This window comes from Anomaloglossus baeobatrachus, chromosome 8, assembly GCF_048569485.1.
Source record: "Anomaloglossus baeobatrachus isolate aAnoBae1 chromosome 8, aAnoBae1.hap1, whole genome shotgun sequence".
NCBI lineage: Eukaryota > Metazoa > Chordata > Amphibia > Anura > Aromobatidae > Anomaloglossus > Anomaloglossus baeobatrachus.
In genome coordinates, this window is record NC_134360.1 from 231,237,518 (window position 1) to 231,251,231 (window position 13,714).

At 48.6% G+C, this 13,714-nt stretch overlaps 1 protein-coding gene across 1 annotated transcript in view; it reads right to left on the reverse strand.

Annotated features, from left to right (window-relative positions):
* SGIP1 (SH3GL interacting endocytic adaptor 1) overlaps window positions 1-13,714 on the reverse strand; it is a 145,710-nt gene that overhangs the window by 52,912 nt on the left and 79,084 nt on the right. The window contains exons 17-18 of the mRNA XM_075320341.1: window positions 5,052-5,108; window positions 3,451-3,510 (exon numbers count right to left, since the gene is read on the reverse strand). Coding sequence (XP_075176456.1) covers window positions 3,451-3,510; window positions 5,052-5,108 — 117 coding nt within the window. The remainder of the gene's footprint in view (window positions 1-3,450; window positions 3,511-5,051; window positions 5,109-13,714) is intronic.

Here is a 13,714-nt window from a genome sequence, read left to right on the forward strand (position 1 = left end):
GGTGGGCGGGATGTTACATCCTGCTCATCTCCGCCCCTCCGCTACTATTGGCCGGCGGCTGTGTGACGTAGCTGTGACGCCGAACGTCCCTCCCCCTTCAGGAAGAGGATGTTCGCCGCCCACAGCGAGGTCGTCCGGGAGGTAAGTACGTGTGACGGGGGTTTAACGACTTTCTGCGCCACGGGCAATTAATTGCCCGTGACGCACAAACGATGGGGGCGGGTACGATCGCACGATAGATCGTACCATGTGACGCCGGCATTAGGCATACGACAAGACTCATTGGACGGTCACTTTGACTTCTAGGATGGATTGCTACCTCCAATAGGTGGCACCAGAGTTAGGCGGGCTTTGCACACTACGACATCGCAGGTGCGATGTCGGTGGGGTCAAATTGAAAATGACGTACTTCCGGCATCGCATGCGACATCGTAGTGTGTAAAGGCTTGATGATACGATTAACGAGCGCAAAAGCGTCGTAATCGTATCATCGGTGCAGCGTCGGCGAAATCCATAATTACGCTGACGCAACGGTCCGATGATGTTCCTCGCTCCTGCGGCAGGACACATCGCTGTGTGTGAAGTCGCAGGAGCGAGGAACATCTCCTACCGGCGTCACCGCGGCTTCCGTAGGATATGCGGAAGGAAGGAGGTGGGCGGGATGTTTACATCCCGCTCATCTCCGCCCCTCCGCTCCTATTGGCCGCCTTAATAAGGAGGCGGGTCGCCAGCCAGAGCGACGGTCGCAGGACAGGTGAGTCCATGTGAAGCTGCCGTAGCGATAATGTTCGCTACGGCAGATATCACAAGGATATCGCAGTTGCGACGGGGGCGGGCACTATCACGCTCGGCATCGCAGCATCGGCTTGCGATGTCGTAGTGTGCAAAGTGCCCCTTAGTCTTCTTCCTCCCTGAAGAGACAATTTGAATATTTCTAACAAAATAAGCAAAATTCACAACAGGTGTTTGATCCATGAATCGCCCAATAAATTTTCAGGTTCAATTAGAATTGATATTAACCGTCCTCCTCATTACGCTGTTCACATTTTGACATCATAAAACCAAGACACGTAACACCTGATCAGCAGTATTGCGCCATTGAGAGGCTTCAAGCAGGAGGTTCTCAGATGGATGTGGCCACTGAGCTCAGAGCATCAGAGTGTCACCAGCAGGTTGTACAGAGATGCAGAGAGACTCGAAGACTCACAGAAAGGCAGACAAGTGGATGTCCTTTGGCCACATCCCACTCTGATGACCGTTTCTTTGTGAACAAAGCCCTTCGGAACTGGATGATGAATGCCACACAACTCCAGGGACATGTAAGGGAAGTGAGAGGCCCCCAAATGTCACGGCAGACAATTCAAAACCGCTTACATCAGCGTGGTCTGCATGCTAAACGATCTGCAAGAATTCCTGACCACCAGACACAGGCGTCATCTACGCTGGACGAGGGACCAGTGGCCTCAGTGCTGGTCACTGATGAAAATCGATTCACCCTGAGTAGGAATGATGGCCACCAACGACGTTGGAGACATCAAGGAGAGAGCTATGCATCAGCCACTATTGTCACTAGACGAGCCTTTGGTGGTGGTTGTGTTAGTGTGGGTAGAGGTGTCTAGTCAGTACAGAACAGCCCTACACTTTGTGAATGGTGCAGTGACAGCCCCTACTACTGGAATAACATCATTAATCCAGTCATTGTGCCTCTGCATGAACAACACTAGCCTAATTTCATCTTCATGGAGGACAATGATCCAGCTAATCAAGGTCTCATCATTAGGGAGCAGCTGCTGGAGATTGGGGGACCTCAAATGGAGAGACTGGCACTTTCTCCAGACCTGAATCCCATAGAAAACCTATGGGATCCGCTGAGTCACCGTGTAGAGACTGTAACTCTGTACCCCAGAACCTCAATGACTTGAGGGCCGCCCTTCAAGAAGAGTGGGATGCCGCTTCCGGAGACAATAACTACACTTGTGAACAGCAGGTGGCATTTTTGTCTGCTGTAATTGATGCTTAAGGCCACAAGACAAGTTCTTGAGACCCTGACATTTTTCAGGGGTATACCAACCACTCTTTGCTCGTTTCAATAAATTGTTTGAGATGACGAAATCACTATTTCATGCTTCTACATAAATGCCCGACTGTTATGATAAAATATCACTGTAGCGTGAACTTTTTACATTTTCCATAAATTTCACCAGAAAGCCAAATATCCCGAACTTTTTGTGAGTAGTGTATATGTGTGATACAGGTTTGGATACTGTCAGTATTATACATTAAGGGTGCTTTACACGAGACGATCTATCGTGCGATAGATCGCCGGGGTCACGGTTTTTGTGACGCACATCCGACATCGCTTGCGACGTTGGGCTGTGTGAAACCTCCGAGCGACGCAGTATCGCTCACAAATGGTGAGTCGTGTACTCGTTGCTCGGATTCATAATCTCGTTTAATTAAAATGGTGCCGGTTGCTCATCGTTCCCGGGGTAGCACACGCCGCTCCGTGTGACACCCCGGGAACGATGACCAGCAGCTTACCTCCGTCCCGCGACACCCGCCGGCTATTCGAAAGGAAGGAGGTGGGCGGGATGTTACGTCCTGCTCATCTCCGCCCCTCCGCTTCTATTGGCCGGCGGCTGTGTGACGTCACTGTGACGCCGACCGTCCCTCCCACTTCAGGAAGTGGACGTTCGTCGCCCACAGCGAGGTCGTCCAGAAGGTAAGTACGTGTGACGGGGGTTAAACGAGTTTGTGCGCCACGGGCAGCGATTTGCCCGTGATGCAAAAACGACGGGGGCGGGTACGATCGATTGTGAAATCGCACAATCGGTCGTCCCGTGTAAAGCAGGCTTTAGGTTGATTAGCAATAAGTGTGGAGCAGATGAAAGTATGACTACACAGAGTTTTTTTTGTAGTCTGTTACCATGGGGATGAACTGTTCTGCATAAAAGCTGTAGAAATTATATTAAATAAATCAGGTTTGTAATGTTGTTTATTTATGTTTTAAATTTTTGGTGCAATGTGACAATAAAATAGAAACCCAGAACTGCTTCTATTAATGTTGTCAGAAAAACATTCTGAAAATCAAGCATATGATACAGAATCACAGACAGGCTTAGTTCTAGTTACTTTTATAGAGCTTTTAATGAGATTACCACAAGGGCCTACAAAGCATAAAGTCATAGCATTGCAGATGGAGCTGAGAAATGACCGATCAGACATGCAGACTGGATGCTGTATGGGAGAGGGAAAGTAGCAGCAATGTGAACTTTGACTTTATCGCTTAGCCAAAGTGGACCATGTGCTGAGATTGCAAAGCCGTTTTCAGCCCCATCACCAGCGAAAGGTGTGAACTAGACAGCAGCTACACTATGCAGGCGGAAACTGCCAGGGCAGGTAAGTGGGGAGGGAAGGGGCAGATTGGTTTGTATGCTATATACTACTTACCTTCAAAAGTCAAATAAAATTTTCCCCGGTCAAACCAAATGAGGGAAGGCTGTTCATTCTCTGTGTGGAGAGGATTGGAAGAGGGTCGGAAAAGGTTTTGGGAGAGGAGAGAGAAGGACATAACAGTCAGAGCAGGATAAGACTACAATAATGGGTAGGGAAATGGTACTGCAAGCCATGTGTGCTACATGTTTGGTGGGAAAAATAACTTGCGCTTCCTGAGGATTGACAACTCATTTAAAGGGAAACCATCTAGACCAGTGATTCCCAAACTCCAGTCCTCACGGCCCCCAACAGGTCATGGTTTCAGGATTTCCTTAGCTTTGCACAGGTGATGCCATGATAATGCTTCTATCACCTGTGCAATGCTAAGGAAATCCTGAAAACATGACCTGTTGGGGGCCGTGAGGACTGGAGTTTGGGAATCACTGATCTAGACTGATCTGCAGACAGCATGTTATGGAGCAGAAGAAGCAGAGCAGATTGGTAAAAAGGTTGGTCAAAAAAGATTTAATAAAAATTGTACTTATGGAAAAGTTTGCAATTTTTGTGCTTTGGAGTCCAGTGGGCGGTCCCTTTTCACTAATAGGAACAGCAACCGGACTCTTAAGCACAAATGTTAAAATGAATGAAGTAGGAACTATAAAGAATGCTTTCCCACAAAACTACATATAAATCAATATGCTCAGCTCCACCGGCTGTGTGACATGCTACCAATACATTGGACTGGATGGACAATGTGACCTGTACTGTACATGTTATATTCACCCGCAATAGTACCCAAAAAGAGTTTTCACCACTAGCAAATTAGCTCCCCTCCAAAGAATGGAGGCTCCTTCAATCGGTCGGACAGTGACTGACAAGGTGGCTATGTACAGATGGCATTAGAGAAACCGTTTTTTTCTGCCTGGAGGAGAGGGATTTTGCATGTACAACTCCCTACATTAGCTAGATCTGCACAAGGAGACACAGTCCCTACTGAGAGTTGCTTCACTGTGGGGAAAAAAATAAAATCATATAGAACACCATAGCAAACAGCACCCCCGCAGGATGTGAATGGTACTGCAGCCACCAGAGCATTATTTTACTTTACCACTTAAAATGTAACTCTTTCATTGCCTTTACGTTCGGCAATTTTTTTGAATGTTTCGTTATTTGGAATGTTTTGATTGCTTAACAAACAATACATAGATCAGGTCAAACATTTCAGGGCATCAATGAAAGACAGAACGGCATCACTGACAGCAGAATTCCTGAAAAGCAACTGAGAAACTGTCATGCAATGAACAATATCCTGCGCCAAGGCCCGGACGTACCTAGGTCTCGTCACATAGCAAAATCAGGAGTGAAAGATTTCATACCGGGTATTGCCAATGTATAGGGCTCAAGAGAGCGGACTACGCTGACCGGAAAACTTCATCTCTGACAAATGCTTATTACTTTGGTAAATTAATACAATTCCGTTAATCTGGCTTCCATAAAACAGATGGAGGATTATCATGTTATACAGGCCGATGGTACAGGCTGATGGAAGAATTACAGAACACAGCACACATGCTACCACCGCTAGAAACCAAGTCCCCCTCACTATAGTACAGTACCTGCAGGTGTCTCTCGTCTGTCAAACAGGGGCCGTTTGTCAGCAAATGCATCGCCTTCTGATATCATGATCAAAAGAACGAGGGATAAGTAAAAACATAGAATAAAAGCCAAGCCATGCAGAAAAGAGGTAATATACTGTGAACAGACACGAAACTAGAGAGGATGGCAGCGACACTGAACTTTAAGAAAACTGTATATTATATCCTGATGTAGCAGAAAATGTCTATACAGTTTATATTCACATATGATCTACATAGAAAGATGAGTGACAAATGTACACAGTGTAAATGTACACAGTGACTGCACCAGCAGAATAGTGAGTGCAGCTCTGGAGTATAATGCAGGATGTAACTCAGGATCAGTACAGGATCAGTAATGTAATGTATGTACACAGTGACTCCACCAGCAGAATAGTGAGTGCAGCTCTGGAGTATAATGCAGGATGTAACTCAGGATCAGTACAGGATAAGTAATGTAATGTATGTACACAGTGACTGCACCAGCAGAATAGTGAGTGCAGCTCTGGAGTATAATGCAGGATGTAACTCAGGATCAGTACAGGATCAGTAATGTAATGTATGTACACAGTGACTGCACCAGCAGAATAGGGAGTGCAGCTCTGGAGTGTAATAGATGATGTAATACAGGATCAATAATGTAATGTATGTACACAGTGACTGCACTAGTAGAATTGTGAAGTGCAGCTCTGGAGTATAATACAGGATGTAACTCAGGACCATTACATGATAAGTAATGTATGCATTCAGTAACTGCAAAAGCAGAATAGTGAGTGCAGCTCTGGAGTATGATACAGCACGTAACTCAGGATCAGTACTGGATAACTAATATAATAAATGTAATGTATGTACACAGTGACTGCACCAGCAGAATAGTGAGTGCAGCTCTGGAATATAATACACTATGTAAGTCAGGATAAGTAATGTAATGTATGTACACAGTGATTGCATCAGCAGAAGAGTGAGTGCAGCTCTGGAGTATAATACCGCACGTAACTCAGAATCAGTACAGGATGAGTAATATAATAAATGTAATGTATGTACACCAGCAGAATAGGGAGTGCAGCTTTCGAATATAATACAGGATGTAAGTCAGGATAAGTAATGTAATGTATGTACACAGTGATTGCATCAGCAGAATAGTGAGTGCAGCTCTGGAGTATAATGCAGGATGTAACTCAAGATCAGTACAGGATAAGTAATGTAATGTATGTACACAGTGACTCAACTTTATATGTTCTGATTTTTTATGTACACTATAGAATAGTGGATATTTTTTTTAAATATAATAAATTCAGTACTGATTCGTCTGAACAGCAAAAATAACAAAAGCATGATAACAGGGAAGAATAACATAACATGTTAATGTGGCTATATTGGTAGACAATCAACTTTGCAGAAAACACATGAAACAGCTCAATAGAAGACGACTGAAGGACTTATTTAAGGTTCATCAGAAAGGAGAACAGATTTTTATGACAAGTGATCACCACGTTATCTAAGACCTTTCCTGAGGCCTGTATTGCCCTTGGCATGAGGGTATCCCTGATACAGCAAGAAGAAAATCACAATATAAAACAATACAAATGTTAGGAATAATCTGGGAAGATTTTCTGCTTCCATGAAAGAGTGCAATGATGATGTCTGAGATTCCAATATGCATCACGCGGTGGATCAATTAACCAGTCAGGATCGGCTGTCTGTATGTGGCGTACGTGGATTTCACCCAGATAACCTAACTTTACCAAACATCGATCGATGTATGACTGACTGGGGTCTGATCCTGAACTATCAGAAAGGAGTAGGAGATGCCTATAGCGTGGCTACAGTAGTGCAGAGCTCTTCGTAATGTCCTACAGTCAAAAGTGCAGAAACTGGGCATCATTAGTCACAGTTTTGAAGTTTTGATCCACATTTTGGCTGCCTAAATTTAGAACAGCACTTGTAACCAAAATTAATGGTGTACATATGGAATTATTATGGCTGCACTTAACTACGGCCTCTTTTATAGAGAGCTTTGAAACATGGCACCTGCTTCTAGTAAATCGCCCTTATCAGTGTTCTTAGCTGACATATCAAAAACACGTGTATGGGCGTTTTAGCTTTAGGCATGGGCAAAAAAGGGGAAGCAACATGGTGTTTCCCAGGGTGTGAAACTTTACAAACTGTACCCCGATTATCCACCCCATGCTCTGAATCAGAAGCGAGTTTTTCGCTTATGAGTTCTGTGTTGTTCACGGATAGCACTCGTACCTATGATAGTGTATAGGTTCTGTGAGACTGTGACCGGGGTTATCTATGATGGCCGGTATGTCTCGCCCCGGTTGTGCTCACTCCATGATAGAAAGTAAATCCACTCTAGGGTTAAACCTGTTTCCCTACAGGCTGAAGGAAGGGTTAAATAGAAACAGAAACGAGGGCAGGTGTGCCGGGTGTGAGGGAGTGAACAGAACTCCCTGAGTTCTCTGCTGGAGAGGCACATGTATTTTGTTGTGGACTTTTGTTTGGACATTAAAACCGTGTGCTGTGAACCTTCATGCCTGGATCCCGTGTCTTCTGCTGCACAGCCGACCGTGCTACCTCACATATGGTGGAGAATCGGCGGGCATGACAGCCCAGTGAGGTGTAGCATCCATCCCTGGTGACCCGGTAGCACATGTCCTGGATTCGAGCAGCTATACTACAGCCCAAACCCGGTGACGCCATGGAGGAAATACTAAGGCAGCAGCAACAGACTAATGCACAGCTACAAGAGGCTAATGCACAGCAGCAACAGGCTAATGCACAGCAGCAACAGACCAATGCACACCTGCTCCGGGCGTTGGAACGTCAGCAGCAATCCTTGCAAGCGCAGGAAAAAAGGCACCAAGAACAGATGGTTCTCCTGGCCAAGTCGATCTGTGCCGGACCGGCAGCAACAACCCCGGGACCGGGTGACGACGGCAGCGTCCGGAAATCGGTGAGACAAGCGTTGCAAAAGATGACCCCGGGGGATGATGTGGAAGCGTTCCTGGCGGTGTTTGAGCGGGTGGCCGAGCGGGAAAAGCTGCCGACCCCCCAGTGGGCTGAGGTATTGTCGCCCTATCTGACGGGGGAACCCCAAAAAGCGTACCTGCACCTCTGTACCGAGGACGCCATTGACTATGTGACCCTGAAAGCCGAAATACTGGCTCGGTTGGGGGTGAATACCTATGTATGGGCTCAGCGGGTAAATCAGTGGTTCTATGAGGCAGCCAAACCCGTACGCTCCCAGGCCTATGACTTGTTGCATCTTGTAAAAAAGTGGTTGCAGCCTGACACTCTGAGCCCGGCGCAAATGGTGGAAAGGGTAGTAGTGGATTGTTTTGTGCGCACTTTACCCGTCACCGTTCAACGGTGGGTAGGACAGGGTGACCCGAGTACCCTGGACCAATTAGTGTCCCTGGTAGAGCGGCATGTGGCTACGCAGGACTTGATACGGGACACTGAGACTTTGCGTACCGCCCGTCGGTCCGGCCCCTCCAAGCCTAGGGCCAAGGACCCACCGCTGACAACGGTGCAGGAGTCCCCTACCGTCCCGTCTGAGGCCGCGGCCGCCATTCCTGAGGTCCGGAAGGTTCTGTACCCTAAACGACAACCCGTCAAGGGGGTTTCCGTCCCCATTAGATGTTGGCGGTGCCAGCGGGTGGGACATATGGAAGCCCAGTGTCCACTCACCACGGAGCCCATGGATTGTGGGGTTACCCGGCGGGGTTCAATGTATGCTCAGGTGGTGTGTACCGCTGACCTGGTCTCCCCAGAGACGGAGCCCCACTTGTGCCAAATACAGGTGAATGGATGTCCGGTTACAGGATTGTTGGATTCCGGAAGCTTAGTGACCCTTGTGCGATCCACCTTGAGGGCTAAAGTAAAGGCCACAGGACGTACCGTGGGGGTGGTTTGCATACATGGGGACCGCCGCGACTATCCCACGGGGATTGTCACCATCACAGCACCTTGCGGTCAGGTGCAACATGAGGTGGGACTTCTTAACACTCTTCCTTATGACGTAATCCTAGGAAGGGATCTGCCCTATTTTTGGACTTTATGGAGGGGACCCCCTAAGTCCCCTCAGATATTGGTCAGTCCGGGACCTGAGCCCTACAATCCTGAATCCGGGACACCTGCCGTAGGGGTCACCATGATAGGGACAGAGTGTGAACCCGAGAGGTCACCCCTAGAGGTATTGGCAGGAGAGGCTGAGACGGTCGAGCCCATCCCGGAGTTAGAGGCGTCCCCGGATACGTTTGGGACAGCCCAACTCCAGGACCCTACGTTAATACATGCCCGGAGTCGGGTGACAGTAGTTGACGGGGTGGCACAGCTGCCCGGTGCCCAGGTAAGGTACCCCCATTTCGCTCTTAAGCAGGATTTACTCTACCGGGTAGATGAAATACGGGGCGTGGGGGTAGAACAGTTGGTGGTGCCCCAGCCGCATCGCCGGCGGGTCCTCGACTTGGCTCATAAACACCTGATGAGTGGCCACCTAGGGGTCAAGAAAACGCAGGAACGAATATTGCAAAGGTTCTATTGGCCCGGGGTCTTTGGGGAGGTAAAACGGTTCTGCGAAACCTGCCCGGAGTGTCAGCTTACCGCACCCCTGACCCATTTTCGCAGTCCGTTGGTACCATTAGCCATTATAGAAGTCCCTTTTGAACGGATAGGGATGGATCTGGTGGGGCCCCTCGTAAAGCCCGCTCGAGGGCACCAACACATCCTAGTGATCGTTGACTATGCCACCCGGTATCCCGAGGCGATACCTCTCAGACATACTGCAGCAAAGCTTATAGCTCGGGAGTTGTTTGCTGTGTTCTGCCGGGTGGGATTGCCCAAGGAGATCCTTACGGATCAGGGGACCCCATTCATGTCTAAAGTGACCAAAGAGCTATGCCGGCTACTCCAGATCAAGCAGTTGCGTACGTCTGTGTATCATCCTCAAACGGACGGTTTAGTCGAGCGTTTCAATAAAACCCTGAAAACCATGCTCAAAAGGGTGATTTCAAAAGACGGGAAAGACTGGGATATGATGCTTCCCTATCTGATGTTTGCCATACGAGAGGTGCCACAGGCATCCACGGGGTTTTCGCCTTTTGAATTGTTATACGGGCGACATCCCCGGGGATTGTTGGACCTGGCAAAGGAAACATGGGAGCAAGAGCCCACCCCCCATAAAAGTGTGATTGAACACATTTTGGGTATGCAAAACCGCATAAGCGCGGTCATGCCAATTGTGAAGGAGCATTTACAGGAGGCTCAGGCCGCGCAAAGCGGCCGCTACAATAGACAAGCCACCGTGCGGACCTTTAAACCCGGGGATCGGGTGTTGGTATTAATCCCCACGGCGGAGAGTAAATTCCTGGCTCAGTGGCAAGGCCCCTACGAGATAAAGGAAAGAGTAGGGGTGGTTAACTATAAAGTATTGCAGCCCGGTAGGCGGAAACCTGAACAAATATACCATGTCAACCTATTAAAACCTTGGCAGGAACGGGAAAGCCTGATGGCTGTTTTTTACCCACCTCCCTCCTCTTCGGGTCGTTCACATCCGGCTCCAACGACCTCCGGAGAGGACGAACCGGAAGTAAGGATTGGAGAAGCCCTCACCAAGCAACAGAGGCGAGAGGCCAGACGGTTGGTTCAGCAGAACCCCGATGTCTTCTCCGAGCTGCCCGGTAGGACCAGTCTGATACGACATGATATTGTCACCGAGCCCCACCTGAAGGTACGCCTGAAGTCATACCGGGTACCGGAGGCTCGACGACAAGCCATATCGGAGGAAGTAAAGACAATGTTACGCCTGGGGGTCATCGAAAAATCCCAGAGTGAATGGGCTAGTCAGATTGTCCTAATACCAAAACCCGATGGCTCCTTAAGGTTCTGCAATGACTTTAGGAGATTGAACGAAATATCCAAGTTCGATCTCTACCCCATGCCCCGGGTGGATGAGCTGATTGATAGGCTGGGACAGGCGCGATATTTTACCACGCTCGACCTGACCAAGGGGTACTGGCAGGTGCCACTAACGGAGTCCGCCAAGGAGAAAACCGCTTTTGTTACGCCGGAGGGTCTCTTCCACTATGTTGTCTTGCCTTTTGGGTTACATGGCGCTCCGGCCACGTTCCAGAGGTTGATGGACTTAGTGCTGGAACCCCACCAGGCGTATGCATCAGCGTACCTGGATGACATCATTATTTACAGCTCCGATTGGCAGACCCACTTGGAACAGGTACAAGCGGTGGTGGACGTGCTTCGAACAGCCGGATTGACAGACAATCCCAAGAAATGTGCATTGGGACTCACGGAAGCCCGCTACTGGGGCTACGTGATAGGCCAAGGAGTGATTAAGCCCCAAATTAACAAGGTTGAGGCGATCCAGAAGTGGCCTAGACCCCAGACCACGAAGCAGGTTAGGGCCTTCCTGGGTATCGTGGGGTACTACAGGAGGTTTGTAAAGGATTTTGCGGGACTATCAGCCCCCTTGACGGACCTTCTCAAAGGCAAGAAGTCCGTCATGGTGCGCTGGACTCCGCAGGCCGAGGTCTCCTTCCGGGCCCTGAAGGGGGTCCTGTGCGGACAGCCCGTTCTTGTACACCCTGATTTCCGGAAGGAGTTCATAGTACAGACTGACGCCTCAGAGGTCGGCCTGGGGGCAGTGCCGTCTCAGGTGGTTCAGGGGGAGGAACACCCCGTCACCTTCTTAAGTAGGAAGCTCACCCCTCCCGAGTGGAATTATAGCGTAGTGGAGAAGGAGTGCCTGGCGATCAAGTGGGCCTTGGAGTCCCTACGCTATTACCTGCTGGGACGGCAGTTTCGCTTGGTGACGGATCACTCTCCACTGGTCTTGATGAGGTCCGCCAAGGAACGGAATGCCCGGGTTACCCGGTGGTTCCTTTCTCTGCAGAACTTCCGGTTTACGGTTGAACATAGGGCCGGTAGGTTGCAGGGCAACGCCGATGCCTTGTCCCGCGGCCCGTGTTTGATGGCGGGAGTTCAACCCCGCACGCTTGAACTGAGGGGGGGGGTGTGTGAGACTGTGACCGGGGTTATCTATGACGGCCGGTATGTCTCGCCCCGGTTGTGCTCACTCCATGATAGAAAGTAAATCCACTCTAGGGTTAAATCTGTTTCCCTACAGGCTGAAGGAAGGGTTAAATAGAAACAGAAACGAGGGCAGGTGTGCCGGGTGTGAGGGAGTGAACAGAACTCCCTGAGCTCTCTGCTGGAGAGGCACATGTATTTTGTTGTGGACTTTTGTTTGGACATTAAAACCGTGTGCTGTGAACCTTCATGCCTGGATCCCATGTCTTCTGCTGCGCAGCCGACCGTGCTACCTCACAGTTCACATGTCCCATTTTTTTCTTGTACAGAGTAAAAAAGCATGGGGACTTGTCCAATATTGGTTTATCAGATCAAACTTGTTAACGTCAGTCTATGGGGCCACGAAACAAATCGCACAGATGCCATCTGCATGCTGTTCAGTTTTTCTATGGGTTGTTTGATAGGAGAAGTTTGAGTACCCTCCCGTAATTTTTTATTTTTATCTGAGAAAAACGGATGAAACCTGACCAAATCCTGACAGTAAACAATGATGAAATTCGGACCGTTTTTTTTTAGTAGAAGAAAAATCATTGACATCTGAGTGAGCCCTAAATGTGAATGTAAAAGCTCAGAAAATCCCTTTACACTGGGCATGTACTTGGCTGCTTCAGGCTCCAGCACTAAGGATAGATTAAGTAGTTGGAAAAGTCATTGAAAAAGAAACGTCATTAGGACCATATTAATAAAGAAGAAAGTAGTAAAAAAAAAAAAAATTTCATACTCGAGGGTCAAGCAGCAACCAAAAATTATAAGCAAGAGGGGCAAGTGTCAGACAGTTACCGAATTTTTGGGATTATAAGACGCACTTTTCCTAACAAAATATTGGGAGGAAAATGAGGGGTGCGTCTTATAATCCAAATGCACCTTACTTGGAGTTGGTGGAGAGGTCGCAGGAGGCAGGCGCTGTGCGCCGGGTGGTGAGGCAGGAGCATCCTGAAAATGATGGCAGTGCAAGGTTCAAATAACGGTGCCCGGAGGCGGCGCGTGCACAGATGGATCTCTGGGCTCAAGACCTCATCTGCGCATGCGCCGCCTCCAGCCCACTGATCTTCCAACAGCGGACTTAAGAAAAATGGCGCCCAGAGGTGGCGCGTGCACAGATGAGATCCCGGCTTGCCATTAAGCCGACACCTTAATCTGCACACGCCATCAATTTCTGGAAGTTGACTGCCTCACAGCATCTGGGCCACCCGCTGGCCGCACCACCCATGGAATCTACCTGCTTCCCCACTGCCCCTGCCTCCTGTAACCTCGCCCCACCACCGCTTCCATCCCCCTTCCTCGGTAAGAGACCACCAGATTGTAAGTTGGACCCCCCTTTTTTTTTTATCTTTTCTTTTCTCTAAATCCGATGCGTCTTATAAACCGAAAAATATGGTAATTTTATCTACAGGTCAGATATAAAACACAGATTCATATATTTAGCATTAGTGCAGGGCTTTGGAGATGTGGTATTACACAGCGACCATTCAGATGTATGAACATCCATGTAATACATGGACAGCTGAAGTTTGCCGGTTCAGCCCTTAGTA